Below are 18621 nucleotides of genomic sequence, written 5' to 3'. Positions count from 1 at the left end.
AGATCTGGTATGAGGGTGACGAGGATGTGTATCCTGTTTCAGGTGTCAGAAGGCTGTGGTTGATGAGACATGGGACTGTAGGAAAAACTTGGGGCAGTGACATGCTCTCTGAATGAACGAGGTTGTTCCTGCTATAGAGCTGGTTTAAGGCTAGCACCTTACTGGCACCCCGTGCGTGTACTCGGTGAAGACAAAGTGGAGCTGAATATCTGCAGTGATGACTTGAACTGATCTGAGGTTTCGTGGCCCTTGACAGTGGGGAGAAAAAATACGAATCCACTTCTTTTCATTTGGGAAAAACTACCTGATTATTTATTTATTTATTTTCCAGAGTGTCTGGTTCTGGGTTAGTGAGCTGAGTTTCTGGAGGAGCTTCACAAGTGCTGGAGGGAACAGGTTCCTGGGAATAGGAAGGAAAGCTTCCTGTTTCAGGAGCTGTGCAGCAGTAGATGGCCGCGTAGCTAGAATACAGCTTTATTTTCCAAGACAACTCCTTGGATCTGTTTGCCAGCTTCCCTAGGAAGGGCAGTTGCATTTTCTGAGCCAGTACATCCACTGCTTCACCTGGGCTGGGGCTGCTTCTGCCTAACCCTGGGGGTGCTGCACTGGCTGTGTGTTTAAAGCAAACAACAACAACAAAAAACCGTAATCTCACTGTGTAATTTTAAGAGTAATCAGGGTGGGTATGCCAAAGGAGTCTGAGTTAAGGTTGCATCTCCATATCCATGCATTAAAATGGCTTTGCCAGCTCACAACATGATTGTTTCAATACATTAAATGCTTGGAGATGAGAGTTAGCTCTCTCAACTTCATTAAAAGGAAGCCTAGCTGGCTACTTCAGTTTCTCAATCCATATAGTAATCGGGAAGTATGATGTGACCCATCTGATGGCTGGAATGTGTAGGTAAGGAATAATCCTCAGTGGCAGTGATACAGTGTCTGAGATAATATAATAGACTTTATCAGGCCCTATAGTCTTTTCTGTTGAAATGCTTTTCCTTCTGCTGTGAGGAGGGCTCTAATTCCTCAGCCGAAGTTGTGCTGATGTATAGCCGTGCTGTGAATTAACAAGTAAATTTTTACAGGCTCAGTGGGCAGCTGTAAGCCCTGAGGCAGGAGAGAGAAGCTGCTGAAGGGCTGTGGAGGGGAGAAAGGGAAATCCTTAGGCTGACACTGTTACCCTGCAACTACATCATGCCTTAGCCTTTCCGCATGGTAACTCTTTTAAAATCATCAAAATGTATACAGAGCTACTGCACATCACAATCTCTAATGTGTTGATATAAATGCATCTTCTGTTCACTGTGAGTCAACAGGCCTGAAAAACACTAGATAATTAACCTTGTATACAAGGGTGGTGCCGGATAAATATCCAAGTTATTTGCCAAGTGCTGTGTGTGTGTGCAGATCTTGTGTCTTGCAAGCAGACGTAGTCCCTGCCCAAAAACCATTAAGCAAAACTGCAAACCTGGGGAAAGTAAGATGGGTAGCTCTCAACTTTTTCTCCCCCATATTTAGAGATTTATGATCTGGTTGAAGCAGCTCTAGGTATTTTTTTTAACCAGTTCTTTGTAGGAAACTTTATCTTAATTTTTTTCAGATGGAAGTAGTGGAGTGTGCCTGCAGCTGTAGCTCATTTTTTGACTGAGCTGACATTTGGTTATTACTACTCTCACTTCACTGAGGCAATGTGCACATCGCTTCAGCTGTTTTGGGTACTGCATCTGCAGAGGGATGTGAGGAAAGGGAGCTGGACTCCTCTGCCCTTCCCCTGGAGTGATCAAGGGGGTGTAGCAGTGGCCTACGCCCTCCCGAGAGTCCAGAAAGGCTGGGGCTTCATTTTGGAGCAAAAGATAAGGGGCTGAGGCTTGAGAAATGGTAGGTAATGTGAAGGTAGAGCTGATAGGGCCCGTATCATGCAGTGCCAGAACAAGAGGGCGCTTGATAAAACTGGTGGATAAAGTTAAAGCCAGCGAGTCTGTTCACCTGGAGGATGGTGAGCTTCTCTGCCTCGCTGTCAGGGGAGACAGGAGGCAGACGGTATCAGCCGGTTCATAAAGGGATTGGGCAAATTCATGGACAGCAAGTGCATAAATGGATTAAAAAAGCACTAATTGTGGATGTGTCCTCTAATGTAGGTGGGTGTGGGGAAGTTGGAGGAGGATGGCACAGGAAAGAGGCAGGGCCCCTGTGCTCCCTACACAGAGAAGACCGAGTAGCTTTGGGGTACAGGACATGAAATACAGTGAGCGAGGACTTGGCAAGAGATGAGAAGTAGAAAAGCCATTTGTGCCTGGTGTGAGCTGTCTGTGAGATGTTTGTTGCAGTGTCAGGCTGGCCGGCAGCCGAAGGTTTGGCTGCGGGGCCGTCCCCTTCCCTGCTCCCCACCAGCCCAGTCTGGTGCTCCAGATAAGGTGCCAGCGAGGACGTGAGAGCCTTCTGATACTCGGCTAAATTTAGATTCTCGGTGGCATTTTCTCTCGCTGAAGTAGAGCAGGTTGCTGGCGAAGCCAGTGTGCTTTCCCTGGATCCGAAGCCGGCTGATGTCGAGCTCCGTGTGCGAAGGTGACGTCCGCCGCCTCGGCCTGCACGGCCGCTGCGCCGCCACCTCTGAGTCAGCGTGTGGGGAAGCTCTCCCGGACGTCACTTTCTGTGTGGGACACAATTTCCTTCCCAAAAGCTGATGCCTGGGACAGAAGTCAGGATTTACAGCGGCGTCAGACTTCATATATGTACCCCACTGCCTTCTGAAACGGGTTCGTTTGTGCGTGCTGGGCAAGCAGGTCCATTCATAACTCCACTTGTCTGGCTTCTGGCACTTCCCTGCTTTGAGCCAGAAGATCTGTAGAGCAAGCTAGTTCCCAGCAAGCCATTTAAAGGCTTAAGTTGGTGTGTGCTGCGGGCTGCTGTGCAACTTGAGGTGCTGCGTAAGCCTCCTGTCACCGACAGCAAGCACAGGCGCTGTTGAAGAGCTGGGGCCTGTGCCTGTGTCGGCTTGTTGCTGCTGGCAGGGTGGTGCCTGGCTCCTGCCTCTGCTGCCACCCGGCACGAGCAGGGTCAGTCCATTGCCAAACTCAGGGATCTGCTGCTGGTGTGTGGTGAATTTCCCTGTGAAAAGGGAGACAAATGCCAGGGAGGGAGGAGGAAGCTGTGGCTGGGGGCAGGAGCTGCACCTAGCTTGCTTTCCTAGCGATACCAAGCTGTGTCCTGTGCTGACACCGCTTCATGATCCTGGATGGCACCTCGGTTTACAAGCACTTGCTTTTCTGGAGAGAAATGTTTATTAATTAGAATGTCATCCTCTGGCGCAGCTCTTTCAGCGCAAGCATTTGCGGGAGGCTGACGACCTCGCTGCAAAATCCTATGGACAAAGCCTAGTAAGTCGAGCCAGTCAGCACAGAGGCCATATGTTTTCTGTCCAGCAGCGTAATTTCAGGATTCAGTAAAGCTGAGCACAGTCAGCACTGCTGCTAAAATGGGATATCCTTATCAGCATGCTCCTGCTGGCAGTGGTGTTTTTGCTCCTGTGAGCTATGTCAAGGAATAGATCTGGCCAGAACCTAACCTGTGACAAGAAAAAGTTTTCAGTTAGCAATCTCCTTGCCCCCCCTACCCCAAAACACCTGCAAGTCTTCATGGGCTGTGGCACAGGATGCTTCCATACTTGCATCCTGTTCGGGAGCAGGCTGCACTTAGTGATGTGAAATTATAGAGGCAAGTGAGAGGTGGCTACTATTATTTTTGGCCCTGTTGCATATGTCTCTTGGTAGATTCATTGCTGAGGGAGTGAGGACTGTGTGGGGGAGACCTAAATTACTTGGCTTGGTTATGTTCCATCTCTTCTAATTTCTGAAATGAAATCTACCTCATTAGCCAAGCTGAAGAGTGGAAAAGCACCAAAGGGTGCCCAGCACTCACGAACATGTAAACATGGTATCATCAAACAGGCTCTTCAGAAACTAAGCACATCCAAAACTGTAAGCGACCAGGATGTGAAGGCAGAATTTAGGAGGGGGGGGGGGAAGCACACCTTTTGGAACTGTTTTCATACATAGGGGAAGGGAGGAGTTCTAGCAATAACAGCAATACTATGCAATAATGCTGAGCATTAATTTTCTTGCCCACCCCTCCACCCCATGATACTCAGGCATCCTTGTTGAGCGTGACAAAACATCAGCTCTAAAGCTTCTTGGTGCCATGTGGAGGACTGCTGGCAGGAGCCCTGGGCATGCATGTGTGGGGGCACTGAGCCATGGTATAGCTGGTGAGAAGGAGGCTGGCTGCAAACGGATGCACTATGTGTGCTCTTGATGCAGAAAAATACATTCTGCAGATGCAGAGAGGCTTGCACTTTGCTTACATTTTACTTGTTTTCTTTTTCTTGCAGGATCTTATTTCTGCTCAACCTTCAATTCAGTTTCAAGGACTCCAAGGGGTGAGTATTTTGTACTTCTGTAACACAGTCAAGCATAGATTATCTATTAGTTACTTAAAAAAAAAAAACACAACAACAACCACAAACACACATGCTACAGGTATTTTCAAGATAAGTTTAACACCACGTTTCATTTTATTTACTGAAGAATTTTAGTTAAAAGTAGAAAAGAGTCATGCTGTTGGTATACCCTTTTTTTTTTTTTTTGTCTTTTATCACCTGATACCCTAAATTTGAAAGGAAAGAGTATAACTTGTAAGTCATCAACTAAGAAGTGTAGGTGTAATATTGCAAAAATGACCTGGAGTGTTTGGTTTCAAGGTGTAAAGCAGATGTACAATTTTGAGGGGTGAGAGGGTTGTTTTTAATAACATGGACTATCGATGGTTCTTGTACCTTTTTTAAAACTAATATAAAGTGGAATATTTCAAGCCTGTTGATAGAGTTGAAGGAAAAAAAAACAAACGAGGAAATGTGGCCTAAAGGGTACGTGTCCTATTAAGCAGTCAGCAAGTGTAAACTGGAGAAATAAAGCTGAATATAAAATTAAACGCAGGTTGTGATCTGTGAGTATCTTAAGATACCGCGCTTAATATTTGAGCTTTAAAGGATTGTGAAAGACTCATTGTGAAAGACTGAGATACGGATTGTGCCTCTCAACCTTACTTCAGGTCATGGAATTGATCCAGTTTTCTATGTACACATGCAGTGCTTGTGTGGATACACCAAGGAAGGCATGAGAGGATGGATAAAACCTTTATTCTGATGTAAAGTAGTCATCCTGCTCAAAGAGTTTGAAACTACAGTCCTGGTCTGGTGTAAGGTGGGCTGAGTGGCGATCAGAACCAGTGTAAGGGATGTGGTTCTGCTGCCGTGGTCACCTTGCCCTCACGTAGCCCACAGAGTCTGCCCAAATCATCGAGTCGGGGATGGTTTGGGCTGGAAGGGACCTTACAGAGCACTCAGGTCCAACTCCTCTGACACAGGCAGGGACACCTCCCACCAGCCCTGGCTGCCCCCAGTCCCATCCAACCTGTGTCCTCCTTGTGCTGGGGGCCCCAGAGCTGAGCGCAGGCTCCAGGTGGGGTCTCAGGAGAGCAGAGCAGAGGGGGACAATCCCCTTCCTCGCCCTGCTGCCCACGCTGCTGTTGGTGCAGCCCCGGGAACGGGTGGCTTTCTGGGCTGCCAGCACACATTGCTGGCTCCTGGTGAGCTCCTCATCAACCATTGCTCTCGAGCAGGGAGGCAGTGGAGAGCAATGCAGCACCGTCCCCTTTTGGCACTCCACTGCATTTTTTCCTGTGTTCCTGTGTGTGACCATGTAACTGTTCAGCAGAGTGCGTTTTGTTCTTGTTTACAAAACCTGGAGAAAGTGACGGTTTTGCTTAGTTCAGAATAAGTTCTGGGCTTATAAATAATTAACCCAACTATTGGCACAAAGTTTAGGAAGTGGTACGAAGCAAAATGAAACTCACCAGTGCGCTTTATCTAGCCTGCACCCTCTCTTTCTCTGCAAAAGTTCATGTCTCTATTTCTCCCTTATTCTTTAGTAGCAGCCTTACAGGAGCCCTCTATGCAGTTTTAGGAACTACTAGGCTGGAGGAGACCTTGTTTCTCAGCAGTAAAGATCTGCTTTTTGTTGTTGTTGCTGTTGTGGTGCACCAGGCACCTACATCACCACCGCATGCGATGTACAAACGTCCCCACAGCCATACTCCATATTCTGCTCTGTGTCAGTGAAGCAAAGCATTGCGGAAGCCCAGGACAATGCTGGAAGTAGGGTGGTGGAGTTACGTATAGGATGTTCGTATGGCTTGTTAACTGATGCTGCAGGGATTAATGCTCCCGTGTTTTCCTTCTTTTTTGTTGTTTTTTTTTTTTTTTCCTCAGCTCCTGCTGCAGTGTGGTGATGCTGCATCCCCCTGCTGTCTGCTGTAGGTCTGGGCCAGGGAGGGATGGAGGCTCTCCATGTCCTGTCCTCCTCCCACTTCTCCTCATGCTTCTGCCAGGTAGAAAACAGGAGGGGAGGACACTGCCAGCCACCCATGAGTGCAGGATGCTGTGTGGTCAGGCAGGAACAGAAAAGCCTGTTCTTCTCTCCACCCCCATGGTTGCACACGTACATACGAACTCATGTACATGTTTAACAAAAGCGCATGCTCCGCAGAAGGCTGTAGTTGCACCAGCTCCCTGCATCTTCTCTTTAGGAGAGAGGCAGTGCAGCTGTCTGTAACTTGTTAGTGTATCAGCGTGGGTTTAAGTCGCCACAAAACAATTGCTTTATCAGTTACCAAATGTTTCACTGAGCAAACACTTCGAAAGATGGCTAAAGGGCCCAGTGTTACTGAGGTACAATGGTGTCATCTTTGTTTCTCCAGAGCAGTTAATCTGGGCCAGCAAGGTAGAACTCCACAGCAAGGTCTGTTCCCACACTCCACCAGATGGAAACGTCTGACAGGACTTCGCTGTGTGCTACAGAAGCAAACATCTCTGATGGTGCTTCTCAAATCTATGCCTAATTAGAGAAATGCAAACTAAGGAACTTACTCCAGCACATTCTTAGCTACTAAGTATCCGAAGTAGGGGCAGTATTTTAAGTTCGTTGAGGGAGATGATGAGACTCCTTTTCCTGTGGGTTTTGAGTGCTTCCAGAAGTTGTGGAGTTGCAGGCCAGGCTGCCCTGAGAGGCCTTTCCTTCATAGGGCATCATCCTCAGTGCCCATGCACCACGCAGCATCACCTTGGACGTTTGTGGAAATGGGCAATGGCACAGATCCAGGATGCAATGCTGGATTTGTCCTAAAAAGCTGCCTTCTGAAGTGCTTCATCTCTAGTTGCAGGCATCCTACTCACCTTCTTCCATGGGTAACGGGAAGGGCTCAAGTGGAGAAACAAGGAGCACTCTGGCTTGGGGTGGTCTGCAACCACGTTAGGTGAAGAAGTTGAGAACCTGGGGCTTGGACAGGAGCCTTAGGTTAGAAAAGGCAATGTAGGAGCTTTTAGGTTGTGTGTATGTGCTAACAGGGAGCTTGGGTTTCTGCCAGAGCAAGCTGAGCTTTTTTCTGTTGTAAGGTGACGTTGCCCTGAGGGCGCCTGAAAAGCATTGGATGTGTACTGGCAGCCTCAGAGGTGCCCTAGCAAATCTGTGGACACGGTAAGGCAGTGTGCATTTGAAACAATAATAAATCACCTCTGCATGCTGTGTAATTTGCCTCCAGACACTTTTAGTGCAGTAACCACCGAAACAGTGTTCGTACAGTTTTCACCAAGCTCAGGCTGTCATTGATAAAATATACATGAGTGTTGACATGAACACACCAGGGCACGGATCAGCCCCTGAGGAGGAGAACTTTCCTCCTGGAGCATCTCACCCCTGAACCGTCCGGACCATAACGTGTGGTACGGTCTGAGCTAAGTGGGGAATGCAGAGGGGAAGGCAAGACGTGGGTCACTCTGATGGGAGAGATTAGCTTTCAGCAAATACCTTGTAATTAAACATTTTGGTTTACACGTTGTCAGTCTGGGTAGCGTAGAAGCTACTGCGGTGTGCAGTGTCCCTGGGGAATTCCAGTATTGCCAGCTGATTTTTCACTGTGAAGCGGTAGGGATAAGTTTAAAAACAAAAGAAAATACAACCCTGCTGTTTCTAGTCCAGTATACAGTCCACACCAAGCTTTAAACAGGCATGCTTTCCTCATGTGGTCTCACTGCTGCGTTTTTAACTTTCTCTGCAATGTCTTGTAACGTGCTAATTTGCCTCTTACATAGACACAAAACTTGTGGCAAGCATGCTGTGTAAAAAACTGACAGCTCACCCAGCATCTTGCTGCGCTGCATGTGCCTTCAGCACGTCTGTGCTGCAGCTTCTGTCTGCTGAGGGGTGGGCACAGCGCTGCTTGTCCTTCTCCATGGGGCTTACAAAAACAGCTGTCTGGTTTGGGGAGCTGAGCAGTGTGCTGAAGTGGGCTTGTAGCTGGATCAACTGCTTCATACACTCTGCAGAGTAAAATTACTTTTTTTTTTTTTCTGTGAAGCTCGGTCCTTTGGCTTATAAATGGCTCTTGAGAAATGAGTACCTTTGTCTAAAAAGACCTGATTATGTTTGTTTGTGTATCTTTCTAGAGTAAAGCTTTCAGTGTTTTTGTCAAATGATACATTATTTCATGTGTATCACTGTATAGACCTGTTTAGTTTCAACCACCCATTGCAGTTTAAAATGAGACTTTTATACTCTTCTGTATGTTGCAGGAATTATGGTTTATTCTTCTGCATAAAGACATGTTTCTAAAAACAATATAAAATGCCTGCTCTCTTACGTCTTTTTACAGCGTATCACTTCTGTGGTGTCCTTACGGATGAGTCAGCGTGGCGGTATTCTTACTTGCTTGTTTTTCCCCGAAATGTGTCCTGTGCAAACCTTTGGTCCTCTCTCCGACTGTAATTACTTTGTGTTATCCCCCTTTGTGCTGCTTGCCCTGGCCAGGAAAGCCCAAAATGTGTCAGTGAGTGCTTGTTACTGCTCTTTCCTGCAGAACTGGCTCCTCTTGTATCCTTCTGGGAAGAGGTGTGCGGCTGTCGGAGGGGAGGAAGGGCTGTAAGCATCCCTGTCAACAGCACAGGAAGGTCACAGAGCTCAAGTGCGCACAGCCAGCAGTCCTCAGTGGAGGAGAAGTGTCCTGCAGCTGGTTGGTGTCGTGTCTGTCTGGGTGAAAACAGCACTGTCCCTAGTGCTGAGACCTGTGCAGGCAAAAACCTCGGGGAGTGAACGCTGGGCTTTTATATTATTTGAGAGAGGCTTAGGCATCTTAATCTCCCTTTAGAAAGGGTCATTGATCAGGGGTGTTCTCCAGTCTGGCTCTAACAGAGGAGGAGGAGGTTTGGTCCTTAAAGGACACAGCACCTGGCAAAAAAGGAGGATTCTGAATATTAAAACAAAAGCAATAGAAGTCAATGCTAAAACAGATTTCATGTTTAGGAGGATTTTTTGAGGCTTCAACATTGTCAAGCAGGTTTCTGGAATGCTTCTGTCTCCTTGGAGGTTTAGGCTGGACACCTGTATTAACACAACTGAACAAGCAATGTTGTCAGTGCGGGGCAGGGATACCTGGGCGAAAGCTGCTGCAGTCAAGAGCCAGACAATGCTGTAGCAAAATCCGTCCCTTGCGGGATTTGTGAAAGAGGAATTCTTACAGTCTGGAAGAGCATCCCTGCTGAGCAGAAGTGCATTGCCACATGTGTTGCCTCCCAGCAAACCAAGTGTCAGCCAGGAAGAGCTGTGAGTAGCTTTCATCTGGGCAGGCAGCTGAGGAAAGGCTTAAACCCAAACCCAAACCTGTCGCACAGAGCAGGGGCCTGGCTTCTGCACCCACTGCTCGTTGGATGCCGCAATCCCCTCATGGATCTGGAGAGGCTCTCGGGCTGAGCTGAGCCTTGGTGCCTGGGCCAGGGAGCACGTCCCAGTCCAGGCTCATGGGCTGCCAAAGGTTGCCGTGAAAGTAGGTGATGACTTGGGTGAGCAGAGCTGGTCAAAGTGGTCGGGTTGGGATGGTTTTGAGGAGGAACAGAGGGAAGAGGCGACTTGAACATCTGCTGAGCAGCGGCATCCAAAAATAGAGGCACTGTGAATGCCCTCAACCAGCCTGACATGCTGCTGGCTGTGGGAGAACAGGAGGGAGAGAGTGGGTAGATGTATTCAGGAGCAAATGAGATGAAATGAGTCAGGCTTGGAGAGCGCAATATGCCTGCCCGGAATTCAGGGTACTCTCAAGTGTGCGGCATCATCAGGAGTGATGCAAAAGAGAACTGAAATTAAGAAAAGCCATGAGCCAAAAAAATTTGCAGTCCTTCTTTTTGAAAAGAGGGAGTGTTTAGAGAAAATTCTGAAAACTGCTCTTACTTTAGAGAGCCAATGAGGATGATGTCTTGGCATGAGAGAGGATAATGATAGATCCAGAAATCAATTATGAAGAGGAAGGGATTAAAGTCAAGGGCATGAGTTGTTCTAGTGGATGTCCTCTGTTACTAACCCCACTGAATGGTACCAAGTTTCAAGCCAATGTGAGGATGCAGATATTTTAAAATGTTTTAAAGTAGGCTGCAGGGGGTCAAGAGCTCTTGACACCAGTGTTGAGTGCTCCAGCCTGGTAGGTGATGACAGTGGGGCCAGGTTGGGGCATACAAGCATTCCCAGGTACACTCGAGACCCGTGTGGGGACGCGTGAGGTTTTGCAGATGTGGGCATTGAGCCCCAGCAGTGGGGTGAAGGAAGGAGATGGAAACAGGGTGTCTGCTGCGTGCCACAGGGTGCCCTTCGGGTGACAGCCGTCTGCATGGCTTCTTTCAGGTCACTTGGGTTGAGATCATCAGGGTTGGCTTTGATTCACAATTTTGGTCTCTTGGACACGGAAGCTTATTTTCTTTTTTGAAGACTTAAAGGTGCTCTTTACCTCCCTTTTTGCTTCCAAACTGCTTGCAGCAAGAAAGCCTCACTGCTTCAGGATAAAGTCTCCAATTCCAGCAGCATGAGGATGTTGGGAATAAACCTCTGCAGAATGTCTGTTCTGTATCTGTTTTCTCTGTCCTGTGCTGAAAGTGTATATGGGGGGGGGGGGGGCAGGGGCGTTGTTTTCTTTCAATTTCAAGAGAACCCTGTGCCAGCTCAGATCTTCCTTACAGGAATTTCCTCTAGCATCTCCAAGCTGGCATCTCGATAACTCCTGCTGCGTACAGATGAATAGGTTTGATCTTCCTGTTTTATGCACTGCAGGGCTGTGTCTCTGCATCCCTGCAGGACCGGCACAGGCACAATACCAGGGCAGTCCCAAGGGGGGCAAGAGGAGGGTGTGGTGGTAGAGCTTCTGTCTGGCAGCACATTTGCCTGGCTTCTCTGCCTTGTAAGAGCACACCTTAGTGCATTAAATGGGCATGAACACTGATAAAGTCTTTCCTCATATGAATATCCTAAGAGATCGCATCAGCACTGGAGGTTCAGGCAGCAGTAGCAATCTTTTTAATTATTTTTTTTTTGCCGTTTGGTGACAGAACCGAGACATCTGGTGTGTTCAGTTTAGGTGCAATGCCCCCCGTGACTTCTCCATGCTGCAGTACCTGAAAGCAGTCGTTCCCTTGTCATAACTCATCTGAAAAATCTGCAAGTGAGAGAAATTCTGTGAGTTAATTAAATTTGTCTGTGAATTGTGTGCAAACAGACGAAATGATTTTCTTTATGTGAACTTAGTGCAGGGCAGAAAGAGCAAATTTCCTGCAGTTACCATGGGTTCAGAGTGATCAGCTCAGCCATTCCTGTCTCTTCAGCATGGATCTAGAAAACAGTGAGGCTTTTTGCATCTCTGTCAGCCTAGAGAGATGAGTTTGACATTAATACTAAGACTTCTGTGTGCTTCTGCTGAAGTAATACAGATTCTGTAGGCTAAACAAGAAATTGCTCGGTTCCCAGAACTGGGTAATAATTCTTTTGCGATGGCTTATGGCCACCTTTTTTCACGTTACCTTCCACAAAGCCTGTTAATTGTTGCATTCATTAAAGACTTTTTTCTTCCTTTTCTTCAACCAGGGAGAATGGGGGTGATGATAAAGCACAGATGATAAAACGGTGTGAGGAGACAGCTCCGAAGTAAAGCAGAAAGGAAGCATGAGAAGGGAAGGGTTTGAAACATACAGCTGATCATCAGGGAGCAGAAAATTCTGTCAAACCTGGTGGGAAAAACCATTAAGTATTTGCCTTCTTGTACATAAGCTGCATAAGGGCCCAGAGCATCTCCTGTATGAGGAGAGGCTGAGAGACCTGGGTCTGTTCAGCCTGGAGAAGAGAAGACTGAGAGGTGATCTGATCAATGTTCGTAAATACATAAAGTGTGGGAGGCAAATGGACGGGGCCAACCTCCTTCCAGTGGTGTGCAGCCATGGGACAAGGGGCGATAGCCAAAAACTGGAACACAGGTTTTACCTGTGTTTGTGAGGAACATCCTATCTACAGCAAGGGTGACAGAGTGCTGGAGAGGGCTGCCCAGAGGTTGTGGAGCCTCCTTCTCTGGAGATATTCCAGACCTGCCTGAGGGCTTTCCTGCCCAACCTCCTGTAGGGAGCCAGCTTTTAGCAGGGGGCTGGACTTGATGATCTCCAGAGGTCCCTTCCAAGCCCTGTAATTCTGTGATCCCAGCTGCTTGTTTTCCTGAAGTGTCTGTTATGCAGGAAAGGATTTATAAAGCATAAGTTACCTTCTGAAATAGACTGGTGCTGGCCTTAGCTACATCCACAGCTGATAAATAGTCTGTGAGATAGCAGCTGAGGCAAATTCTAAGCCAGACCTGAGCTGGATGTCAGCCAGAAATGAGCCAGTGCCTCAAGGCTGCGCAGGGTGTTGAGGTTTAACCCGGCAGGCAGCTGAGCTTGCTCCCCTGCAGTAAAGTTTGGGAGGGGAGTAAAATTTGTGATAGGGGGATAGAGGCACAAAGCAAGTGGTGCACAATACAATTGCTCATCACTAGCCAAGATCCTGAGCAGCAGCAGCCCCCTGGCCAGCCCCCACATATAATTGTCCTGCGTGATGCCCCATGGTATGGGACATCTCTCTGGTGGCTGGGGGCAGCTGTCCTGGCCCTGGCTGTCTCTCAGCCCCTCGCTGGCAGGGTAATGTGAGAAGCTGGGAAGTCCTTGGCATAGTGCAAGCACTGCTCTGCAACAGCTACAGGTTGGTGTGTTATCAGCATTGTTCTCATCCTGAATCCAAAACACTGCACCATACCAGCTGTCATGAGGAAAGTCAGCTCTGTCACAGCCAAAACTAGGACACGGGGACATGAGTTATGATGTGAAGTGACGTGTGGGAGAAATGGAGTAGTGCTACCACAGCTGGCTGCATTGACGCGCCGTCTGCTCGTGGAGATGTCTGCACAATGGGCTTCCCGTGTGAAACGGGGAAAGGTGTGCGGACGCGGATAAATGTGTTTGGGTGCATAAGGAATCATCTGCTAGGAGAAAAATGATGCTCTGTCTTCACATGCTGGTACGTACCCTGGGAAGTATACAGACCACAGACATAGTAATTCAGACAAGTTTGTTAGCCTGCCTGAAACTGGGGCGATGTTTGGGGGTAGACACGTGGCTCATTTCACTAGGTTAGTGCCTAAGTGAGGGGGAGAAGTTGTTTTGAACGGCGCTGGTATGCACCTGTTTTCAAGGTGACCTTGTTTCCTTGTCTAGACACAACCTGAGTGATTCTTTGGTTAAGGTGTGCATATATTGCAGCTTCTCTTCAGGGCTTTCTCATTGTCTTTCATTGCTCCATCTGGCTGTCTGCTGGCAGGGATAAACTAGGTCTGCAGCAAGGACTTCCCTCCTCCTAGGGGAAGAGCAAAGATCAGCGATGAGTAATGCGTTGTGCCAGGGTGGGTGTTTGCTGTTAGAAATACTCTTCTTTGCCATGGGAGGGTATGGCAAATTACTTTCAAGGTAGAGCACGCCACCTGCAAGCTGGGACACTCTGTATGCATGCAAGGCGGAGTACGAATATAAAGCAGCTTTTCTGAACAAAAGCACTAACAACTGGCTTGCAGTGCAGCTTCCTGATATGGATAAGTTTATTTTCTGTCACGGATTAATGCAGTTGCAATATGTGCTTTATTAATACAGGATCCTTGACCTACTTCTGCAAGTATAGCTCAAATAGGAAAAACAAACTTTTGGTCACTCTGCTTATTGGAAGCTGAATGCAGCATCTTAATTCTGATTAAACCAAGAAGACTCGAACTCCGTATTGAAATTTTCAGAACTATAGGATACAAATTTATGGTGTAAAATGTGGCTGGTTTGTTCAAAACAGAAGGCTTATTTGGAGAAACTGATGTGTCAAACTAATTTGAAGCTCTATTTTGTCTTCCAAGATACAGAAGGGAATGGCAAGTATGCCAACAGCAATAAAACTTGATCTTAAGCATTTGGGGTGGCAGTAATTTTTGAAAACCTAGAAGTTGTCAGCAAGTTAATGGAGTAATTGCAGAAGCAGCAGTAGTCTCTGAAGAGCTGGAAAGAGGATCAAGAGAGGCAGCTCCCAGGTGCAGGGCTCAGGCCGCTGTGCTGCGGTTCGAGGTGCAGTTTTTGTGTTTTTACAGTTTTTGTGGAGCTGCTCCTGCAGCTGGCTGGTTCCCATGTTTCTGCTCTAAAAATAAGGTTCCTTGCACAGCTGCTTTCAAATGGCAGCATGCTCGCATTTTCAGACCCATCTCCTGTTTTTCAAGTCTGCTTTGACTCCATCCTCATGTATTTTGTCCCTGCCAGCTTTGTATTACCTACAGATTCAATACTTACACTTTGTTCTTTTTTTCGTAAATGTTTGGGCTTTTACTTTTGAACCATAATATGGAAAATCAGCTTATCTGATTTATTTGCATTTAATGTAACTTAAAATGCACTTTCTTTTCCCCTCAGAGCTTTTTCAAAGTTTATTGAACTGGCTTATCTGAAATACAACAGACTTTCTGCAGTAAGTTCCCTTGTTTAAGGGAAAAAGCTTTTCACTTTGTGGATACTCTGAATGAGTCCTTTTCAGAGGTTGCTAAAGCATTTACTGGATCCTTCAGTTTCCTGGATGCAGCAGCAAATAGTAAGAAATGCGGCATTGAACTGAGTTAGCAGCCCTTCTCACCACTGTTGTTCTGAGTTCTTTAAAAACACCTCAACCTTGTATCCGCTGCATTACAAATCCAATAATTTTGGAACTGAAGATGAAACTATTTTTAATTCTCCAATTAGTTGCACTGCTGTTTTCTGTGCTTGAAGATTTCAAAAATATTCTCCCACAGTGCTTGCTTCCTCTTTACCTTAAGTCAGGGAGTGCCTGAGGAGTGATCACCTAGCTCTTGCAAAGTTTTTGAAAAACCTGTCTTGAAAAGGTGAGAATGAAAGTTAACTTCTAGATCTCTTACTTTCTGGTGAGAAGACACCTATCACAGTGGTGTCAACAGCTGGTTCCCTTGTCATCATCAGTGCCTTTCTTACAAAGCTGGGCAGGATGGGGAGCTGCAGGAAGCCTTGACAGGTTCGGGATTTGTGTTTGAGTTTGCTCAAATGGTAAGTTATTTTTGGTGATCAGCTTGATATGTTTCTGCCTGCAAGGAGGCGCATTTGTATTTTTCTCCAGACCTTGTCGATGTCTTGTTTCATTGGGAGAAATAAGGCTTCACTGAAGGTAGTGGGAGAGCAACAAACAAGTTTTTAAATGTGCTCTTAGGCCAACTTCCATCTTCACATTATCACATCAAAACGTTTGGCTGGTCTGTGATTTAATATCCACAGTAATTCATCCAGACTTGTAAAGAAAAAAATTCTGGTTATAGATATTACTAATTGCTAAGGTGATTCCGTGGATATACATTCTTTCAGCTGATCAACAGGAAAAAAAAAATCCCCAAAGCTTTGAGATTTAATTGAAAGCATACACAGCAACATTTAGCTACTTCAATATGTGTGGTTGTATTTCTTGACTGGCAGCCTTAGATTGATATTTGCTGTTCTTCCAAAAACTACATCAGGCTACAAGACATCCTCTTCTTCGGTGGGTTGAATCCTCAGTCCGCCACTTACAGTCCTATCAATGCCACGCATACACACCTGCTGTATGTACTGTAAAACCATTAGGCTGAAACGTTCAATCAGTGATGGCTGGTTTTAGAAAATGTAGGTGAATTCACGTTCCTGTGATCTTTGCAGACTGATGGTTACTCTGTAGTAACCTTTGTAATAGTTGAAAGGTAAGGTAGCACGCGCGACCCACGATGATGAATCAGGTAACTTGCTTTATTTTCATTCTTATTGCAACTGCATAAATTGCTCTCTTAAGAATACAGCTACTTGAGGCTTAAGTAAAAGAATAATGTTCGGGTAAATTGTCTTTCTCCTTGTCCAGCTATTGCCCCGAGCTGCTGCTAAACTGTCCAGATGTTAATGATTAAAATACTATTGGAGTCTTCTAGTTTCATGTTAGTACTTTGTGCAAAATGACACTGATTTTTAGAAAGACTAGCCAAATTCACAAGTGAAAGAATAAGAAAAAGACTGTTGAGTATCACATCTAAATACCCTTTCTTGTCACTTTTACTTAATATTCCATTAAAAATTCAAGCAAATTTCAAAACAGCTTTTTAGATGTTATGCAGCCTAATTTTATGTTCAGAACAAAGTAATTGGATGGCAGTCATTTTTTGTGCTTCAGGGTTTTATTTGTAAAGCAGCACATTTTTCAAATGTGCTTATGCCAATAAACATTTTAGTGATTCCTCACACTTAAATTTTTCAGCTCTGGTAAAGTGTGTCACATCCTAGGCTAAGTGATTAGCTCAGCCAAGGAAATAAAGTTTTATTATATCTGACTGAGTTTACCAACAACTATTTACGTGTCATGCTTATGCAAATAATCTAGAACTGAGCAAAAGAAAAAGGCTTTTAGCGTCTGTTGGAGTTGAAATTCACCTTTGATATCCTTAGAAGTTTTACAGTTCGTGTGTTGCTGTTTCTTGTAGCTGAATGCTGATTGTGCTTCATGAGGACAGGGTAAATCACAGAGCTGGGTCGTGCACATTGCTTTGCTCTGTTGAGTTAGCCGAGCTTCAGCCTGTTTGGCTGTGCTCAGGCACTTGCATTTAAAGCTCAGTACATGCATAGTAATTCCACTTAATTGGAAGGGACTACTTGCTGCTTGTATGCCTTGCTGAATTAGGTGCCAGACTGCTTGCTGCTTGAGTGCCTTGACGACTGACTGTAGCTTTTCTGGTACAGTTACAACAGGAGCACATAGCCTGTGCTGCTTTTGGAGGGCAAATTATGCCAGATCAGACTTTTTAGTGATGTCACTGAAATCATGCTAAAGCTTTTGAAACGCATTTTCTCATTGAGAAGTAAATCCTACAAAGACTCTTATGACTGTAGCTAATCACAAGCAAAGGAGTGTAGATTGAAGTCTTTACATAAACTTTTTTTTTTCCTTTTAGGTTGTTAAAATTCCCAAAGCTGAAGTCCCAAATGAATTGCATACATTTAACTTCTACGTGTCAAATGTTGGCAAAGATAGCCCTCAGGGAAGCTTTGACTGTGTCCAGCAAACTGTCTCAAGGTAAGTTTTACTTAACATTTTCTTTCATGGCAAATTTAAGTAGATTCTGTGGCTTTATGCTATATGCTCAAACCTTTAACAGAGTCGTGCTCTTAGTGATGAGCTGCAGTTAAAAAAAATAAAAATAAAATACCTAGCAGTAGCCTGATTTTTTGCTCATTATATATAAATACTTGCTTTTACATAGAATTCTTTAGGTTTTGCTTTTAAAGAGAGTAGCCTTTTGATTGCTTTCTCACCTCTCAGAGCTATTTTTAAAAGCATTTGGAGTTCAGTATCATCCAAGCTAGACCAGATCCATTCTCCAACCATATGTAAATATGATTATAGCTGGCAGCCTGCTAGGAGGCCAGCCATGATGGATAGTTGTCTTATTTTAAGAACCACATAACTCAGTGACCTACCCATAGCTGCATGACCACCACGTTTCAGAACCCAAAGGCAATACAGCAGCGCCTTGTCCTGGTTCGTTTGAGTCAAAGTGAACAGTGTTAGGGTCTAGCTAACAGCCCAGCAAGCTCTGTGCTCTCACACCTGGCTTGCCTCAGCCCCTGGAAGAAGGCATTCAGTGTGGTGCTGGTGGGGTCGGGGATGCAGAACCACTGCCTGTCCCCACACGTTTGCAGGAAGCTGCCGGCAGAGCCTGTGCTGAGCAGGGAAGCTGATAGCAGACAGCCCTGTGTGCATCTCTGAAAGGGGCTGCTCCTCTTCTGGCCGCAGAAAGGCTCCTGCACTTACCTTGGAAATTGGGGTTTGTCGTGGTGGAGAATTTACCAGCATTATGAATGTGAGCAGATTGAGTAGCTCTCTGCCTAGCAGGAGACCTCCGAACGTCCTCACTTCTTGTGCTAGTTCTCTCCTAGGCAGTGCAGCCTTTCTGTCAACTTGTGCAGCTGGTGGGACTGCTGAGAGCTGAACGCTTCAGCAGTGGACCTGGGGAGCCTGGGGGGGTGCCTTTTGGTGTGCTTTTTTTTTTGTTTTGTTTTTGTTTTCCCCCCTTGTTTACGCTGTGTCTGCAAGGAGCCAGACAGTGGCTGCTGATGCTGGCACAGAGTAAGCA

At 46.1% G+C, this 18621-nt stretch overlaps 1 protein-coding gene across 2 annotated transcripts in view; it reads left to right on the top strand.

Moving 5' to 3' along the window:
* ELL2 (elongation factor for RNA polymerase II 2) overlaps positions 1–18621 on the top strand; it is a 40481-nt gene that overhangs the window by 3608 nt on the left and 18252 nt on the right. For both annotated transcript variants that reach the window (XM_032206529.1, XM_032206528.1), the window contains exons 2-3: positions 4388–4435; positions 17440–17561. In XM_032206529.1, the coding sequence (XP_032062420.1) occupies positions 4388–4435; positions 17440–17561 (170 nt within the window). The remainder of the gene's footprint in view (positions 1–4387; positions 4436–17439; positions 17562–18621) is intronic.

The sequence above is a fragment of the Aythya fuligula genome, chromosome Z, assembly GCF_009819795.1.
Source record: "Aythya fuligula isolate bAytFul2 chromosome Z, bAytFul2.pri, whole genome shotgun sequence".
Taxonomy (NCBI): domain Eukaryota; kingdom Metazoa; phylum Chordata; class Aves; order Anseriformes; family Anatidae; genus Aythya; species Aythya fuligula.
Note: the sequence above shows the minus strand (reverse complement) of the source record. Positions and strands in the feature narration are given on the sequence as shown.